The sequence below is a fragment of the Vicugna pacos genome, chromosome 17 (assembly GCF_048564905.1).
Source record: "Vicugna pacos chromosome 17, VicPac4, whole genome shotgun sequence".
NCBI classification, from domain to species: Eukaryota; Metazoa; Chordata; class Mammalia; order Artiodactyla; family Camelidae; genus Vicugna; species Vicugna pacos.
In genome coordinates, this window is record NC_133003.1 from 50,217,737 (window position 1) to 50,237,059 (window position 19,323).

General features: G+C 49.3%; 1 protein-coding gene across 3 annotated transcripts in view; it reads left to right on the forward strand.

Annotated features, from left to right (window-relative positions):
* Positions 1 to 19,323, forward strand: part of SLC6A11 (solute carrier family 6 member 11) — a 123,040-nt gene that overhangs the window by 72,334 nt on the left and 31,383 nt on the right. For all 3 annotated transcript variants that reach the window (XR_012060785.1, XM_072941855.1, XM_072941856.1), the window contains exons 7-8: positions 9,389 to 9,492; positions 15,126 to 15,250. Coding sequence is in view for 2 of the 3 variants with exons in the window: in XM_072941855.1 (XP_072797956.1) it covers positions 9,389 to 9,492; positions 15,126 to 15,250 (229 nt within the window). In the remaining variant the exon portion in view is untranslated. The remainder of the gene's footprint in view (positions 1 to 9,388; positions 9,493 to 15,125; positions 15,251 to 19,323) is intronic.

The following is a 19,323-nucleotide window of genomic DNA, read 5'->3' on the forward strand; positions in this document are numbered from 1 at the left end:
TCCCCTCTGCTCTCAGGGCAATGGCCCCAGGGAGACGGAGACGCCCTGAGGCCTGCAGAGCTCCACTCCCTGGGTTTGTCTGTGGGCCTGGGAGAGGAAGGAGGTGTTGGGGCAGTTCCAAGCCTTTACAAGGGGCCTGGGCATCCTGCTCAGTGTGAGGCATTCACACCAGGTAGGGAGGAAGCGGGGCTCTTGGACCAGCTGCTGAATGGGCCGAGAAGAGCTGACTTTTCTTCTGCTTGCCTTCCTGGGACACACCTCCTCAGCCCCGAGACCCTTCAAAGATGCTCCTCAAGCCTGAAGTCGTGAGCCGTCTGTAGCCCCTCAGCCCCTGCCGCCAGATGAACATGTACCGTGAGCTGGGTGCCAGCGCATGCTCTACATGCATCACCTCATGTCTCCAGGGCAGCTTGGAGCTGCTGTCATCCCCACTGTACCCACAAAGAAGCAGAGGCTCAGAGGAGTGACCTTCTTGAAGTCACCCGGCAGAGCTGGCCCTCAGCCAGATCTGCCTGATCCTTTGCGACCCAGGAACGTGCTTGGCTGACTTCTTTTCCTGCGTACACTTGCTGGATTGCAGGCTTCTGAGCAGAGGAAGGACGGTCTTAGTTATCTCTGTATCGGCCATAGCTGGCTGGTATATCATGCTCAGAAAATGAGGTTGAGGGGAATTGAGCCACTGACCATCAAGTTTCTTACCAGAAGAAAACCTCAGGGGTCTCCTGCCCTAACTTCCAATGCAATGCAAGAATCGTCACTCCATCCCCAAGTCTACTTGGTTACTTCTAGCAACAGAGAGCTCACCCCAGGGCTTAATCTCTCCGGGAGGGAGCTCTTCCTTGTTGACTGAGACTGACCCACAGGCCCTATGGATCCCCTCTGGGAGGCTGCTGGGGCAGGAATTTGAGCACGTTCCCTTTCACTGTCAGAATTCTATTGCACATGGAATTGAATGGCCTCTTCTTGCATCCACCCTGTGGCTACCAATGGCACTTTCCACTTCCAGCCGAAGATACAGTGACAAATGAAATACCAGTTCTGTGAATCCGTGGGGTCTGGGGAGGAGTGTTCCATCCCCCTCTCAGACCATCGCTCTCAGATTTCAGCTCATTTACCAACTCTGACTGGTGGCGGACTTCTTGCACCATAGCTGGGGGCAAAAGAACTCTGGGATTGATTAGCAATGTTTGCCTGGGCAGGAATATGGATGGGATGTGCATGCAGCATATTTGTCATCTCATTGCATCCCGGTTTCCTTATTTTATAGACTGGAAACAGAGGCCAGAAGAAAAGAAGGAACTTTAGGGAGAACACACAGGAATTTTCAGGACAACCTGGGATCACAGTCAGTGTCCTGACCCTCTGAGTCTAGCACATTCCCCACTTGGCCTGGTAGCTAGGACTCTGCACAGGTCTTGAGTTCTCCCTACCTGTGTACTGGAGACTGAGCTGTGTGGCATTCAACATTTTTTTTGGGGGGTGCCAAGCACGTGCTGGACAAGGTGCAAAGTGCTGGGGTGCCTTAGTTAAAGAACAGACCAAACTCCGCGCTCTCCTGGCACTTCTGTTCTACCTGGGGAGACAGACAATGAGCAGTGAAAGTAATGATGTGATTTAATGTATTGACTTCTCTGTCTGGGCAGACGCAGAGGAGGCTGCCTCCACCAACTGTGGCTGCTTCCTTTTCCATTTTCCTTCCGAGGAAGCCCAAGCCCCTGCTGTAGACTGGGATATACGCCACTGCTTGGCTCTCCCAGGGCCAGGAGCCTCCTGGTGTGCCCTTTCTTTCCCTGGCTTTCTGCCTCTGAACCAGCTCCATGGTCCTTAGAGGAGAGAAGTGGTTATGGCGGGAGATGGCAAGGTTTCATCCCAGCGCTGGCTCAGGTGACACCGGAGAAGCACCAGCTTGGGGCTCAGTTTGGCCCAGAAGACCCTGGCAGCTGGGTTCTGCAGCCCCACCATTGATGCCAGTCAGACTCCCTGGCCCCAGTGGTCTTCCCGGGGGTAGGTAGGCCTGCTGCTCAGGGGGCATTTAGTAACACATGGAGGCATAATTCTGGTTTCCTCTACGACGGGGGCACCTCTGGCACTTAGAGGGTAGGACCCGATGATGCTGAGCCACCTGCAACGCACAGGACCCTCCTGCGCAATTGGTGTCTTATCCCGAAGGCCAGCGGCATCCTCTTAGAGGAACACTTTTGGGGGAAGAACTTGTCCTAAAGTGCAGCCTCTGCAGCTGTGTGGACAGTCCCGGGAACAGCTCAGGACTAAGAACACGCCGTCTTTGGCCTTGCCCAGACCCTCCATTGCAATGAACCTCCTCTGTTTAGCCCTTTGATAAAATGAGGCTCACTTGTCTCCTGCAATGGGTTAAGGTGCAGGCCTGCATGGCCCCAGGAGTCTACCACATAAGGCATGGAGGTCACTGCCATTCGCCCAGTGTCAGTAGCTGCTCGTCCACTCTCTCCACGCTGTGTGACCAGGACACAGCTGTCCAGCCTCTGGGCAGAGACCCAGCACAGTGACCCTGCTCCCTGCTCCACACTGAGGGCCACCAGGGTCAGGCTCCCCCCGCGGAACTGAACGGCTCCTCACTGCCTGTGGAGCAACCCTTCAGCCTGGTGACACTTCACTGGCAGGGCCTCTGGCCAGGCTGAGTCGGCCCCCAGGGCTGGCTGCCAGGGGAAGGGCTTGGCACCAGAGCCAGAGGCTGCAGAACGTATTTCCAGTGGGGCTTCCAGGCCAAGAGCTTCTGCCCCTTCTCCTACTGTTCCCGCTGCCCGCCTGTCCAGAACATTAGCATTTAAATGTATCCAGAATCATCTCCCCCAAAGCCCTCCCCCGACACTGAGTCCGCTGGGGAGGGAGTGTTTGAACCCTCCTCCCTCCTGGACTCCCTTCCCTCATAAAGGCCATACTGTATTCATCCCTGTCTGTATGTGGCATTAGCCGAGAGGAGGAGAGAGGGCGCCTAGCAACCCAAGCCGGAGGGGCTGAGAAAGAGGTGGGAAGGAAGTGATTTTCATGTAATTATTCACTTCTACAAAAGCCGTTGTCAGGTACACACTGGAAACACAGCTGTTGTATTATTCTCCTAACCCACTTTTAGTCTTTTGAGAATATTTACCAATATAAAAGGCCAAAAGAAAGAGTTTAATTCTGCCGTTTTCTGCTGGGCCATATAAGTTACGTTTCTGCCTCAGTGGAAGACTCTGCTTACAAAAGTGGTGTTGTGCGTGTGTGTTTGTGTGTCTGTGTGTGGCTGGCTGGCTGAAAAGAAAATGTTAAAGAAAGAAAACACTGTGGGTCATGAGCCCAGGAGGGCCACCAAGCCCTGTCCTGGCTACTTGGATCCGAGAGCCACACGCCGCATGTGCCGCTGGGTCTGGAGGCGTTTGCCTTTTCCTGGCGGGGCGCTGGATGGCGAGGAGCAGGAGAGCCGTGCGATGGATGCTGGCTCCTTGTGTCCTTCCCTGTTGTGCCCTTGCTCGCCACCCTGAGGGCAGGTGAATTGCTTTAGTGATGGGCGGCTGCTGCATTTGTTTCTGCTCAGAAGTTGGATGAGTTCCCCCTTGGGGAGGGGGCTGGGATGGTGGAAGAGACTTGGGGGCTCGTTTTCACGTGTACAGTAGAGTGGTGTTAGTCACCGGAAAAAAAATCAGAATAAGGGAGTCATACCAGGTGCCGTACTACATACCAGGTACGTTGCATTCAGTATGTCTTTCTTTTCGGAGCAAGGAAGTGAAGTGCCCAGGGTTGCACAGCATGTAAGTGGAAGAGCAGGACTCCAGCCCAGGTCTACCTGACCCCGAAGCTCATGCCTTTTCCATTAAGCCCCAGTAAGGCTCAGAATCAGACACCTGGGAAAAGCCATCTCATTTAATTTAGTCCCCTGTGCGTGAGGCTTCAGTGCCTTTCCTCAGAGCAGGCAACGTTCCAGAGGCTCATTTGTCTCTAAACCCAAGGACTCCTCACACAGCGGCCAGTGTGCACATCTCTCCAGAGCTAAATGGACAGATGACTTCCCCTCTCTGGTGTTAGTTTTTTCATCCATGAAAGAGACATCATAATTGCACCGACCTCGGCAGTGAGTCTGATACTTGTAAAGCGTGTAGAGCAGCCCCTGGCGTGTCGTTGGTGCTTGTGGAGGTGAGCGGGCGTCCTGGTTGTCGGCATCACTAGCAGCACACAGCTCCTCTCACCGGCTCTTTCCTGGGAGGACGGCTGAATGCTCCGTCTGTCAGAGACACCACTCTGACTGTCTCTCAGCACCACTAACTCCAGGGCGCGGGACGGGCATGCTGGCCCACCTGCTGGCGCCAGCTCTGATAACGGGCAGAGGCGCTGCCCTTCTGCTCTGATGGGCGGCTCTGTTTGCAGACATGCAAGCGCTTTGCTAGGGCAACTTCTGTCTGTAGCCCCTGCTGCTTTAGACCCGTAGGAAACCACACCTGCAGCTCCAATTCCCTTTGCGGAGGAGGGCCCCGGCCCCCGCTGCCCCGCCCCACTCTCTCTTCGTTTCCCCAGTCACTTGTCTCCACCAGTCGCTGTGTTACAGCTCATCTGCTGTATGTATGGTCCATCCCTCCTGCTGGAACGTAAGCTCCCCGAGGGCAGCAGCCCCTGGAACTTTGCCTGGCACACAGTGGACACTCTGTGCTTGTTTATTGTCAGAGAAAAGGGAAAAGAGGCTTTTTTCTTCCCCTCCAGGTTTGTGAAGAGTGGCGTGTCCAGGGAAGGGATTACTGTCGACTGAGCACCTGCCGTTTGGCTGGGTTTCTGAGCACCTCCTTGGTGCTCTCCACAGGCTGCGCTCTGCGCTGAGTGTTTGTTTCACACACAGCATCTTCTGTTTGTGAGAGAAGGAGGGAGGTGCTAGGCACGTATGCACAGCGGCCCTCTCTCTAGCCTCCCCAACTAGGGAAGCCTCTTCTCCAAAGGTGAGGAAAGACATTAAGCTGTTGCCTTCAAACTTCTAAGAGGTTAGACGTTCTACACAAAAGGTCAAAGTGGGAATAGGGGGAGGGGGCACATGTGTTTCCACCCCACACACAACTGTCTCTAACCTGGGCGTGATGACCCCCACCCAGGACAGTGAGCAGGTCGCAGGACATAGCACGATGCCTCGTATGCTGTAAAGTCCCGTCTGTGTGGCCTGGGGCAGCACGTACTAGGCATCCACCTTGACAGTGTAGCTCCTGAGCGTGGGTCGGGAGGAGTGTGTCCTCATCCATCCGTCCATCCTTCTTTGCTTCTCCTGGCCAATACCATTGAGGACTTACTCCGTGCCCGCTGTGTTGGGCCCTGCTGGTCCAGTTGGAAGGGCAACTTACACCCTGATCCATTGCTTTCTGCACCTACTGTGCGCCCAGGCTCATTGGAACCAGTTGCCCTGAAGGAGGGGAAGTAGCCCCAGCTAGAGGGCAGGACCCCCTCTCTTCCACAGGGGCTCTGCTCCCCGTTCCCATGCAAATCCGTCCTCCCAGCCTCTGAATGCAGACCGCCCCAGCCGCGCTGCCAGAACGCCCCCCATTCATTGCTGCAGAGCATGGGGAGGGATCCGCTTCTCAGTGGCTGACCCAGCTTCCTTAGGGTTTGTTCTGTGGAGACTGTTTTCCCTTCAAATTGTGTTGAGAAATAGGAAGCCCTTTCTCCGCCAAACTGCCCCCTTTGTCGCGTCCTGGGAGATGCTGGTCAGTGGGGCTCAGTTGCCTGGTCTTCCTTTCATGGAGGTGGGGTTGCCTTTGTCCTGTTGACCTCACAGCCACAGCGCTGTTTAAATCCCGCCCGAGAGTCCAGGCCTCCCCAGCGCACCAGGAGGCCCCAGCTTTTCTCTTTACAACATGGAGCCAGAACGCCTTGGGTTCGAACCTGTCTCTGTCCCTTATTAGCTGTTGGATTTTCAGTGGATTCGTCTCCTGTATCTAAAAATGCAGATGACAGTACTCCCTAGTGAGATGCTTGTGTCTATTATGAGGTTGTCCCATGGACGCCTTGCATACACAGTAGGTTTTCAGCAAATGTTGACTCAGGAATCCCACCTCCTGAGACGTCACCAAACTGGTAGAAGGTTCATGAATGTGCTGTTAGTCTGTTTTATTAGCTTCTCTTTGCCCCTCTGTCAGAGCATTCCAGTGGCCCCCGTGATCTAGCTTGATGTTTGTGGAATTTCTTGTTGAAGAAGGAAATCACCTTTGATGAATTAGACTTGGGATAATGCTGTGTGTTCACCACCCACCTCTTTTTTCCCTTCCTGAGTGAAATAGGAAGACTACATTTCCCAGACTTCCTAGCCTTGAGGTTGGGACCACGAGACTTGATCCTGGTCAGTGGTGTGTGGGCAGAAGTCATATAAGTAATTCCCAAGTCTGGCTCTTAAAAACTTTCCAAGCAAAGCTCCAGTTCTCTGTCCCTCTGCCTCCGAGGGTGTGCTACTTGGAGGCATCATAATAAGGTAGGAAGGCTTGAGTCACTGTCTTTGGGTGAAAAGAGCCCATTCACAACCTGTGATGGGCTTTGCGTGGCTGAAAAGTAAACTTCCATTGCACTAAGCCATTGAGATTGGGGAAGCAGGGCGGTATTATTTAGTCCAGCATAACCTAGCAGGAATTATTTTAACAAATACAGAGGCTCCCTAGTGAGTTCATCTGTTCCTTCTCAGCCAGAGGTGTCAGGGAGGCTAACAGTTGGGGCCCTGTTGCATTTTCACAACCACAAGCATATTTAAAAACAGAGACACGCATCAGGTATGCCTGGCTGCTAAGGAGTCTAATGGTGCAGAGTCCATGTGAAGACATATCACACTTCATCGTGAGACTTTTTCAAGAAATCTAATCCTGGAGGTTCTAGGCTCTGCATGCCCAATGAGCATGTGTCTCAGCAGAAAAGTCGAATCAACACTGGTTTTCCAAATGTAGAAAATAGAAAGGGCTAGTGGAGAAAGTTTTGGATGTGGAGTCAAGGAGAGGCTAAGTTACTAGTAAACTCCCAATGACTTTTAAGTCTGTGTCACTAGCCCAGACTACAGTATTTAGCCCTAGACTTTCCACCTGTCTCCTGAACAACTCACTTGGATATCTTGTCTAGATTCTACTTATACCCGCTTCCCCCAAGTTACACCTCCAACCTCCCTTACAAAACGGGCTCATCCTCTAGTGTTGCACCCCAGCAAATCCCTCAATTCTGGGTATTCTTCTCTCACCTACAGTGAAACCCAACCTCCTTTAATCTGCCCTCTGAAAATTTCTTGAGATCAAGGAGACAAGATGGCAACAGAAAAAATATGTTTTTTTTAACTTCCCTGAATCACCTCATCCAAACAGAAAAACGAGGATAGTAAAACCAAAAACCTATGGACAGTACCTGCAGTGTAAGTAGGTGGCTCCATGAACCACAAAATGTGAACAGGTAGGGTCAAAAACCAGCAGCAGCAACATCTACATGGTATCAACTCTGTGGGATGAGATGAAGATGAAGGCAAAGGGAATTCAGGAGATGGAGAGGCAGGAAACCCAGAAATCTCTAACATGTATTCATCCCTACAAGGGGAGGACTCTGGGAGTAGGAGGCCCGGGGATCTATCTGAGGACAGCAGCCAAAACTAGGAGGGATATGTGCAGGCTGCAAGGCATAGGTGAGTACAAGAGGACTGCAGGAAGTTCAGGCAGGAGTGTGGGAGCTGGACACTCTAGAGACTGACCAGCTGAGGCTCTGTGGTCAGAGAGGAACCCCACACTAAGGAGAAACCACTGGAAACAGAATCCAAATGGAGCAGGACAAAGACGCTAGAGGAAACAAAAAGAAGTTCTGGAGAAGAGTGGAGGAGGGAAATGGAGAACAGTAATTTCAGAAAGTACTGTCTACATGGCCATAGTTTTAAAGACTTTCTGAGAATAACAGAAGAGGCAACCCTAGAACTGTGAGGCCAGAGAGTCTACCTGGATCACCTTCATTTCTCTACACAAGAAAACCCCCTTCTAAGAGTACGAGACAATGCATTTCACCTGCCTGTGAGCAACAGAAAAGGATTGTGGTCAAATTTTATACGAAGCTATTATAATAAAAAAGATGCTATGAAACATTAGCATATGTGAAATTGTTAGACAAAAAGATTTGAAAAGAGAGCTGACAGGAAGGACAGCTTAGGAAAGAAAAAAAGTGAAGAAAGAGTTTTTAAAGAATGCAAGAAAAAGTGATAGGTGTAGAAGACAGACAAAGAAGATCCAACATACAGACAAGTTCCCAAAGAAGAAATCCAAAATAATGGAAGAGAACACATACTGAAAACAACAACTTAGGATTTTTTGTCCTGAAATGAAAGACTTGAATTTGCATCTCGAAGAAGTGTATCACAAGCCTGGGAAAAAATAACCCAGAATAATCAACATTAAGATATGTTTTTATTAGAATAATACTAAAATTATTTGGCTTCAAAGAGAAAGCAGCATACCTATTGGACATCCAGACAAAGAGAGTAAATGCTTTCTAAGGGGAAACAAATCAGAATGACGTCAGACTGTTCTACAGCAGCACTTTGTTCCAGGAGACAGCTGAGCAACGTCAGAATACTCGGGGAGAGAAAAAGAGAACCGAGGATTTCATGTGCAGCCAAACTGACTTTCAAGTACAGAAGCCACAGATCAACTATCAGGAACACGAAAGAGCCCAGGAAATGTATTTCCCATAAGCCTTTCCAGAGAAATTTACTAGAGAACCACGCTGCCTGGAGAGTCATTTTATTCATTATTAACATTCATTATTAACACAAGGGCTGGGGGTGAGCATTAAACTTATAGTCACCTGTAGAACTCACACTGTTTAATGGCAAAGGGGGATAATATGATATAGACTGGTTGTATGTTCTGATAACACAGACATAGTACAAGTATTAAAAATTGGGAGAGAAGGGAGGGTGTGTATGGAAAGTAGAGTTAATTCACATAATGCCTTTAAGTGTTAACTGGAAACAAATGTAGTTTTAACCACAAAGAAGAAAAATCACTTGTTTTGGCTTCAGCAATCCTGCGAGGGAGGTTTAGTCCCCACTTTGCAGATGAGGAGACTAAGCCTCAGAGAGGTTAAGTAGCTTTTCCAAGGTCACACAGCTGGAGCAGAGTCCCATACACCTAGATTCTTGCTATTCGGTGAACTATTGTCCATAACCTCTAGAAAATTCTGGATTTAATTAAGGAGATTTATATTTAATTAACCCAGGAATTGAACTTCTAAAAACTGCATTCCTGAGATGAGGACATTTATCCCTTTGTGGAGTCTTTTTGGAGGCAGGGTGTGGGTGGGGGATTTCAGAGAACTGGGCCACCCCACCCACCCACCTGCTTGCTGCCCACCTGACTTCTCTTTATGCCAACCTCTTTGTGCCTTCCTACAGGTCTGGGTGGATGCTGGGACGCAGATCTTTTTCTCCTATGCCATCTGCCTGGGTTGTCTGACTGCTCTGGGGAGTTATAACAATTATAACAACAACTGCTACAGGTGAGCACTCCCCGGGCCCCACCAGCTCTGCACCAGGCCCCTGGAGCCCTCCATGCTGCCTGGCTTGCAGGGCCAGGAGGAGATGAATGGGCTCTTTGTCGGCCTCTCCCTGCCCCGGGGTCAAAGAGCAGACCACCAGAGGACCTAGGAGAATAACAGATGTGAGGAGAGTGCATTCCCGGACGCAGAATGAATCCACTCCAGGGGATGTATTCAGGTCTCCCTCCTCCCCTGTGCAACAGAGATCTACTCCAAGATGGATAAGTGATTGGCCCAGGTCACACAGCTAGGAGGTGGCAAGGCTGGCACTTGAACCCAAGTCTTCCAACACCGAGGGCCTTGTTCTGCATTCTGTTCAGGAATTTCCTTCCTGCTTCTTCTCACTTGACTGTAAATGCCTCTCCAGTTCCCCCTGGAGGGGCCTGTGCCCTGCTGCCCCTCTCCTGATGGGCCTCCCTCCCTGGCCTCCTGCAGCTGGCTGCACCCAGCGTGAGGCGGGGGTTCATGTAGGAAGACAAGACTGAGGCTGCCTGACTCTGGCTGCCTGGTCTCTCGTGCCTGCTGCCTGACTTCTTCCCTGAGGCTGAGACCCACGGTCACCCAGCAGTGCATGGTGGAAGTGAACTTTGCACCCTGGTCTCTGGCCCTAGGCCAATGGCCTGTTTGCTGAGGTGTCTGCACCCCTGAACTCAGTGCCCGATCACAGTAGGTGGATATGCAGGATGGCTGGACAGCACATCCCTTCCACAGCATTCAAGAGCTCCTTATTTAGGTATAAACTCGAGGGATAATGGCGGTGAAGCCATCCCTGAACATAGATTAGTTGGAAAGAGAAAAGGTTCTTCAGCAATGATTCCAAGATAGGGTAAGTATTTTGGTGGAAATAATCAAGACAGAGCCTTCTATCTCGCCCCATGTGTGAACCAGAGTCAGTGTTAGATTGACCAGAGAGGGAAAACATTTTTTAAAATGGAGCCATTCTAAAATGAGAAGTAAAATATCGTTTTCATAATGAGAAAGAAGCAGAAAACATCAAAATAATTAAATCACAGAGGAAGAAAGTGACATGTTAGTTCACTTACATTTCTAGAACTTCTAAAATTTCTGGAAAGACATACAGGAAACTATTAAAAAGAGCTGCCTCTGAAGAGAGGAACTGAGATGTCACAGATGGGGAGGCAGGTTTTTGTCCACCTGTAGCTGCCTGTACAGTGCAAATGTTTTGTTTTGTCTTGTCTTCACTCTTGCTTTTCTGATTCTTAAAAAAATCACATTAATACGAATATTATCTACATACCTTCTGTATTACATCCCCGAAGAAAATGTTATAAAAATCATCTACAAAATTAAAGGGCCTGCTAACAAAATATACTATGAAACTCAAAGGGCTTGTACCTCTAACATGTAAAGAGTACAAGCAGATCCATATGAAAAATGCTGAAACACCAGTAGAAAAATCAGCAACGTACTTTTAAAATAACGAGCTTGTTTTCCTCGACTAGCACATTAGCTGCGGTCTAAGGACAAACTGTATTCTATGCAGGTGAGAGTGCGCTGAGGGGGACGTGTCACTCTCTGCTGGTGGGACTGGAACCTGGACATCATATAACCACATCACTCAGTTACTGTGTCAGTCAAGTGGGAGCCTCATTTCAGAGAACCCTTGTCAAAGACGAAGTCCCTCCCACATTGTCCCCACCGGCGAGATAGGGAAATGGGGGCCTGTGGATATCGTGCCCCCAGCTAGATGTGGTGGAGCCCGGACCCTGGCCGCAGTCTCCTGCTCTCCACCCCAGCCCTCTGCTGCGTCCTCTCTGAAAGCCAGCTTTGTGATCCCATTACCAACCCATTCATTAAGTCGACTACGTGTACTGTGTGTCCACTGAGTGCGAGACGCCGGAATCACCGCCTTGGGACAGACACACAGCTCCAGTCTATAGAGGTTGCAACTTGGGGAAACCGAGGCAGTGAAAGTCGGCAGGTCCAACATGCTGGAGGCAAGGGCCCTGGAGAAGCCCGTGCGTCATTAGGCAGCAAGTTCTGCTGTCCCTGGGGCGTTGGGCAGAGAGGTCATTGGGAACGGCTGGACAGAGCGATGCTAGAAAGTGGGGAAGTCAGACCAGATTGTCCAGAAGATCCTTTTGTCCTTCAAGGCATTCACGGGAGGTGGGTCTGGTGGGGTGAGAGGTAAAGCACTGTCAGCCACGGGACACAATAGAACGTGGACAAGAAGGGCACGGGGACAGGGAGAGCAGCACAGCAGACCTCTGGTCCGGCTTGAGGGTGACCCTCTTGGGATTTGGAGCGGGATGGTGCCTGCAAACAGCCGTCAGCACATCAGCAGCCAGCATTCAGCGCAGGGCCGTCTGTGCTGGGCCTTGTGGAAATCTCTTGGTCACTGTCCATCACCACCAGCTCAGCCGTCAGCTCCATGAGGATGCAGGCTGGGTCTTCTGGTTCACCACCATCCCGCGAGCCTGGGCTAGCACTGGCTGACGTCTAAGGAAGCAAGGAGGGAGCCGCGCCATTATGTTGATGCAGAAACTGAGGCCTGGGGGACATCACTTGCTCGTGTTCACATTGCCAGTGATGGAACGTGGCTTGGAATCTGGGCCTTTCTGTCTCCTGCACCCCTATTCCTCACTCCCAGGCCCGGCCCGTTCTTTGCCAACTACTTCAGTCAACAAGGATTTGGCCAAGACTGCCTTGTCATCAGGCTGTGTCTCAGGGAAGTGGCAACTTTCTTCCCCACTGAGCACGTGGGTGAAGTATACTGACTGCCCCCGATCCCTTCTGCCTCCCTGTCCAACAGGCAGTTGCCCCCGCCTCCCATCAGCAGAAATCACATCCCCTAGGTGACCTTGCAAAATCCTAGGATTCTTTTTATTTCTGTTTCCAAATTGTTCCATGAGCAGATCTTCCCAACTCAGAGGGAGTAAATTAATACCCTCTCTTCTGACAGCATAATAGCTCTGGAGGTCTTCAAAGCCCAGCTCAGCTCCTGCCAACTTCAAAGCGCTTGTTACACAGCTTTTCACCTAGAAGGTGCCCAGTGGGGAAGGAATTAGAGGAATGGGGTTGGAGCAAACCAGGCGAGGAAAATCCTCACTTGAGAACACAGGCTGCTCAGCTCCCTCGGCTGGGAGGTGGGGGTGCTCGAAGGAGGGGGTGCAGGCGCAGGGCTGGAAGGCACTCTACGTCCACTCAGAGCCTCTGTCCCCCTGTGGTGTGAGGAAGTCACTCAAGGCCTCTGGGGAAAGATGGGGACCTTGCAATAAGGGACATTTGTTTTCAACAACCACATGGATGCCCTAAGGTGATTTTCCAAAAGTCAGGATTTGGAAATCTGAGTTCTTAGGGAGCTCTGTTTCTGTGTAGCTCCTAGAAAAAGCATGGGCTTTGGTGTCTGAGACAACTGGATTCACATCCTGCCTTCACCAGCAGATGACGGAGAGCCCAAGGGGTGCCTGCAAGGGGCCTCGGGATTCAGTGACATGATGTTGGACACTGCATGTCCAAATAACACAGGAGAATTCCAGATTGGAGAGGCTGTGAAGAAAACACTGTCCTTGCTAGTGCCACCTTGTTTCAAATATAAGTCAGAGGCAGGAAATGGGCATGCAGGGCAGATTTATCCCAACCTCAGGAATAACTTTGCCCTCCTGGGCTAAGCTGAATTCCCCTTAGAGAGGAGGTGATCAGGCTTGCAGATAAACTTTCCAGGACTGCCAGCCCAGCCTATGTCCACAGTGCCTGAAGAATTCTGTAAAGGGACCTGTATCAGTCACTAACTGCCACATAAATGCTGTGTAACAAGCAGCCCCAGAATTCAGTGGCTTACCACAAAAAGCATTTGCTTTTATTGCTCACAAGTATGCTGGTCAGTTGGGGACACTCTCCTTCAGGCTGTGGGTTGGGCAGGTTTGGCTCCAGGGTCCATGCCAGGCTCAAGCTTGCTCCATGTGTGCATTCTGGGGTCTAGGCTGTGGAGACAGCAGCGTCCCTGGAGAAGTCCTCATGGTAGATCACAGAAGGGATAAGGGACAAGTCCAATTGTACAAGCACATCTCAAGCCTCTGTTTGTGTCACAATTTGCTAAAGCAAGTCATGTGACTGAACCCAAAGTCAGTGGGGCAGGGAAGTAGACTTCGTTCCAAGAAAGATGGTATGAGAGTGACTAATTGCTGGAAATGATTTAATCGATCACAAGGCCCAAGAGATCCTCTTATCCAAGCCACCTTGTCACATAGCTGGTAAGATCAGGTCCAGAGAGAAGAAACTGCGGGGAGATTTGGAACCCAAGGCTCCTGACCCCCAGTTTAATGCTCTGTCCACTATCCCCTTGATTCCCATGGGCAATTCCAGGCAACTGGGGGTCACAGTCACCAACATTAGTGTAACCTTTGGTTACATTACAAGAAGTACGGTGTCAGGAAAAGAAGAGGTGAGAGTCTTGCTGTGTTCATGAGTTTGGTGCTCAGTCCTGGATGTGACATTTGAAGAGGGGCTGGACAAGCTGGAGTGAATTTCGGATCGCGAGCAGGATGAGGAACACTGGCAAGAGAACTGGGAAGTTTAACAGAGCAAACTAAAATCTCAAGAGGATATAGGGCCACTATATTCAGATCTCCAGGCTGTCTGAGAGGGTAGAGCTAAAACTTACCAGAGAGGGTGGATTTGGGTCAAACACCACTTGAAGAACTTCTTACACTGTGAGCATCAAGAGCCATCTGGGAAGAGAAGGCACCATGGAGTCAAGTGACCGGTCCTGCTCTCTAGGTCAGGAGCAAAGGCTGGCTCACCACCACCCCAGGGACGCTCCAGGCTCGGGCAGGAGATTGGACAGACCACCTGGTCCCCTCCCTTTAAAGTGGAGCATTCCAGGTATTGTTAGCCTGACTCCCGCATGCATGCTCTGCAGCGGCTGAGACCCCAAGAGGCTGATTCCCTGACCCAGCCGTGCGAGACTGCACAGCTGGAGCTTGGGGGTTCCTTCTTCATCTTGGCAAAGCCCTGTCGCTTGTAGTCTGATTTCTCCTGGGTCACAGCTTTATACTGGTGCTTCTTTGCTGGTGAGCCCTTCCCAAGAGCAGGGGACAGTCACTGCTCTGGTAAATCCTCTCATGAGAGTCTGGGCTGGAAGGAGCTGCCCCTCACAGCAGCAGAGCAGAGGCTAAGCAGTGGGGTTTGAGAGACGCTGCTCCCATAAAGAGCTTGGCCAGGAGCAGTGTCTCCCGAGGTTGCTCCACTGGCTGAGAAGCAGCCCTTTCTCTCAGAGGCTTGTGTCCTCTCTTGCTTTCCTTGGTTTTCTCTCCTGCCAGGAATTTGGAGGAGTGTTGGTTTGCCTCCAAGCACTTTCTTACTGGTTGTGCATTTTCCCACTTGCCAGCCTCCCTTCCCTCCTACTCCCTCTCCCTGCTTCTGGTCCATGACCTATTTTATCTTCTAGAAATGCAGGAGAAGCTTTGTGACCATGGGCCAGCCAGCTACCCCTCTCTGAACCATGAGGGCTTCCTCAGGCAATGGGGCCACTCTGCCCCACAGGACGGCCATGGTGCTCAGACAGAATGTTCCAGCAGTGCACCTGTCCCTCCCGCCCGCTGACCCGAGCCCTTCTCGCTGCTCCCTCACAGGGACTGCATCCTGCTCTGTTGCCTGAACAGCGGCACCAGCTTCGTGGCCGGGTTTGCCATCTTCTCGGTCCTGGGCTTCATGGCATATGAGCAGGGCGTGCCCATCGCCGAGGTGGCAGAGTCTGGTAAGTTTGCCAAAGTGAAACTACAGCCTTTCTCCTCAGTTCATTGTTCTCCTGGATTCGAGTCTCAGGACAGGGCCCCACTGTCCATCCACAAACCAGGCTGCAGGGAGGGAATCACCAGCCCAGACCACAACCACTGCTCACCTGGACGGCCGCCTTAGCTTTCACTGGCTGCCTTGCCTCCACTACCCTTCCCCCAGTTACATGCACTACTACCCTGCAGAGTGATTTTTTCAAAATGCACACTGGAACATGCCCCTCCCTTATGAACAGCCTTTTCTAGCTTCTGATAGAGCTGAACCTTCCATGTGGCCCCCAGGGCCCTCTCCTGCCTGGCCCCTGTGGCCTCACCAACCCCCTCATTCTCCCATGCTGGCCCTGCCCCCCACCCCTGTGGTCTGGTTTCACTTCTGCCACATCGCTCCCTCCCTCAAACCCCAGGGCCTTTGCACATATCCTTCCCTCTGCTTGGAGAGCCTCTTTCCCTTTCCTTGCTCTAGATGTAGAATCCCCATCAGTGACATTCTTAAGTGTAAAGTGACATGTGTCTGTAACAAACACACCACAGGTAGAGTTATTGCTGCTGAGGTGATTGTGCAAAATGGTGAATAACTCTTCCCTTGATTCACGTGGTGTTTGAATTCTGGGAAAATTCATTGTATATTAAAAAATACAAAAAAATAGTTTATATTTACATAGCACCATTAGACTCTAACCTCCAATAAGTCTAAATAGGTTTTTCACCTACAAGAATGTCTGTTGGGACAGTTTGTTGGGGACATCACAGGGAGCCCAGCCTCCCTGGCCTCCATCCATACGCTGCCGTTCATGCTCCTCATTGGTTGTGACAACCCCAACCACCCCTGGGGCCACACTGCCTCCACTGAGAATCCTAGTCTGGGGTGTGGCTGCTTTTGCCTGATGTGCACAGATAGGGAAGCATGCCTCTGACCCACCAAGCTGAACAGGGTGGTGGGTGTGGACATCAGAGTAGGGAGCTGGTGGCCAAGCTCTGCTTCATGACCACTAAGGGTCCACCATGCTCTGGATAATGTATGTCAGAGATAGAGACAGTCCCTGCTGAAATTACAGGACCAGAGCTGGACCAGAGGATTTTAATGTGATCAAAGCTCTCAGTCATCAGGCACCCACTGTGGGCAGGAACTGTCTCATGTGATCCTCGGCTCAGCCCTCCAAGGTGGCACTTTTGCTACCCCCATTTTACAGATAAGGAAGCTGAGGCTTAGAAAATGAGGTCACACAGGCTGGAAGGAACAGAGCTGGATTTAATCCAGGCCATGCTCTGACCATTCCATCCTGCTGCGCACTGTGGGCACTTCACAAAACATGCTCCTTCCTCAAATTAAACCACTATGGCCCCATGAGGAGACAGCATTACCTTTGCTGTGGAAGCTGTGTCCTCTCTGAGAATCTGCATCCTCCTCCATGTAACAAATGAGCTAATTCCCACCTCAGGTGTTGAATGAGATTGGAGATCTTTAGTACTACTGTTACTCTTTTCATCATTATTTCCATTTTATAGATGAAGCTTAGAGAGGAGTCATAGAAAGGAAAAGCCAACTGAAAATAAATTTTATTGTTATTTTTTTCTTATTTCAAATTGAAAGCATATTCATTGTAGAAAAATGTGGAAATATTAACAAAGGAAAAACTCTTCAATCTGACAACATATGGAGTTCTCCTGCCAGAATTTTCCATGCGTGTATACCTGTATTTGTGTTGATGGAAACTGGATCACATTATCCTTGGTATTCTGTGGGTTGCATTGTTCGATTCATAATAAAGCATGAGAGCTTTCTGCCTCAGTAAACAGAGATCTCAGTCATGAGTTTTCATGGCTGTGGGGTGTTCCACTGAATGGATGTACCATGACTGATTCACTCTGTCTCACTTGTTGGACCCCACGGTAGTTGTTCATACACTAACACATGAAATGCTCACTGCATCTCTGCAAAGCAGGCTTTGTCAAAGCCTCTGTTCGTGGCTATGCACAATGTGCCCTGCACAACTCCAGGGGGGACCATTTACATAAACAGCAGCCCTGGGCTTTATACTGTCTATTGTGGATGAGGACCGTGTAGCCCAGAGCATGAAGTGCTTTGCCTAAGGCCAGACAGCTCATAGGTGGTGCAGCCTAGCTCTGGCCTCTTCCGCTTTGCCTTCCGGTGTCACTCCTGGTGCAAAGCAGGGAAGCTTGCTCTATGGTTAGAGGGTGGATCATACCAAGATCCCTTTTTAAAAAGTCCCTATCATTTGGAGAAGTTGCAAGTTGCAAGTGAATATGTGGCCCCCTTCCCTTGCTCAGCCAGACCTTACAGGGAAATTTATTACTTTTAATACCTAATTAGAAAGAAAAAGGATTTAAAGTAAAAAATTTAATTTTTTATCTGAAGAAGCTGAAAAAAAGTGGACAAATTAAACCCAAAGTACGTAGGAGCAAAGAAATAATAAAGGTAAGACATACAAGCAATAGAGACAATTTTCAAAGCCAAGATTTGCTGTTAGAAACAATAACAAAATGTATAATACCCTGGCAAGACGAATCAAGGGGTAAAAAATGAGAGAAAACACAAATTACAAATATCAGGGATGAAAGAGGAGATATACAGATCCTACAGACATGAAAAAAGAGAATAAAGAAATATTATGAACAACTTCAAACTAATATACTTGATAATATAAATTAAATGGGCAAATTCCTTTAAAAATCTAGCTTACTCAAACTGACTTAAGAAGAAATAGAAAAATTGAACAGCTCTGTATTTTTAAAAGAAATTGAGTTCATTATCAAAAACTTTTCTAGCAAGAAAACTCCAGGCCCTGATGGTTTCACTAGTGAATTCTACCAAGCATTTAAGAGAGAAATAATATCAATCTTAACACAAATTCCTTTAAAAATTTGAGGAAGTAAGACTTCTGAGTATCTGAGGACAACGATAGCCATAGAGCTACTTTTATCTGAAGTTTTCCCCGAACAATAAGGAAAAAAACAAAAGGGGAAAAGTATATTCTCCATCATGCCGTGCTCCCTGAAGGAAATGTTGAAACTGCAGATATCTGTAACAGAAAGAAAAGTCACTGATCGCAGTGTGCAGTCTCTCCTGCAGAGGCAAACCAAGAAAAACTGTGGAACAGACAGAAGACAGAGGCTGGTGAAGGGACCCAAGACTGATTTGGAGCAATCACTAGAAAGATTAAATCTAGATCTGCAAATATTAGGAAGGATCCAGACAGATCCTTTAGCAGGGACTACAGAAAAGGGATTCAAACAGGTGTGATTTCCAAGGGCCAGGACCATTTAAAGGGACAGGCACAATTTAAAGGAGGCACCATTTGAAACACAAAAGTTCTAGGGGAGGGGAGAAAAAAGGCAAAAAGGAAGGGAGAAAGCACCCTTTGACTATTAGATGAAGGCAAACCAAGAAAAGGGGATAAAATGTGAAGTCCTGCAAAAAAAAAGAGTGTCATAAAACCAGGGTGTGGGAAGGGGAGCTCACCCTTCTCCCATCACCAAAACAAAAGACTGCCAAAGTGCCTGGACTTTGCTGTATTGACAGAAGAGGGTATTATTAAGCTGGGACTATTATAAAATACCCAGGAACATGAACAAGGGAAAAGTCAAGTCCATACAGAACTACTCCAGAAAATCAGGAGTAGAAATTTCCCACATATCTATGAAGAACCACACTGCCTCTCTGAAAACCAACCATGAACTAGAATAAAATTATAAGTCAACACTCCAAACAGAATTAAATATACTCAAACAAGCATCTAAGGATGTGAAAAAGCTCTTTGAGTCAGAAACTTGAACAAATGCATGAGGAGAAGAACAGGAATAAATAAAAAGAGACTTGATTGAAATCAGGGAAAAAATGAGAAAAAAAGAAAAGACAGTGTTATCTTAGAAATGACTAAATTGTAAAGTGTCAAGTGGAGAACAGTCTCAATAAGGGGCATTTTAGAAAGAAAGGAAAACAACCAAGGGAATGAAACAACATAAAGAAGTAAACACGATGCTTCCATAAAAGTAGAAATGGAAGACCAGCAAAGAA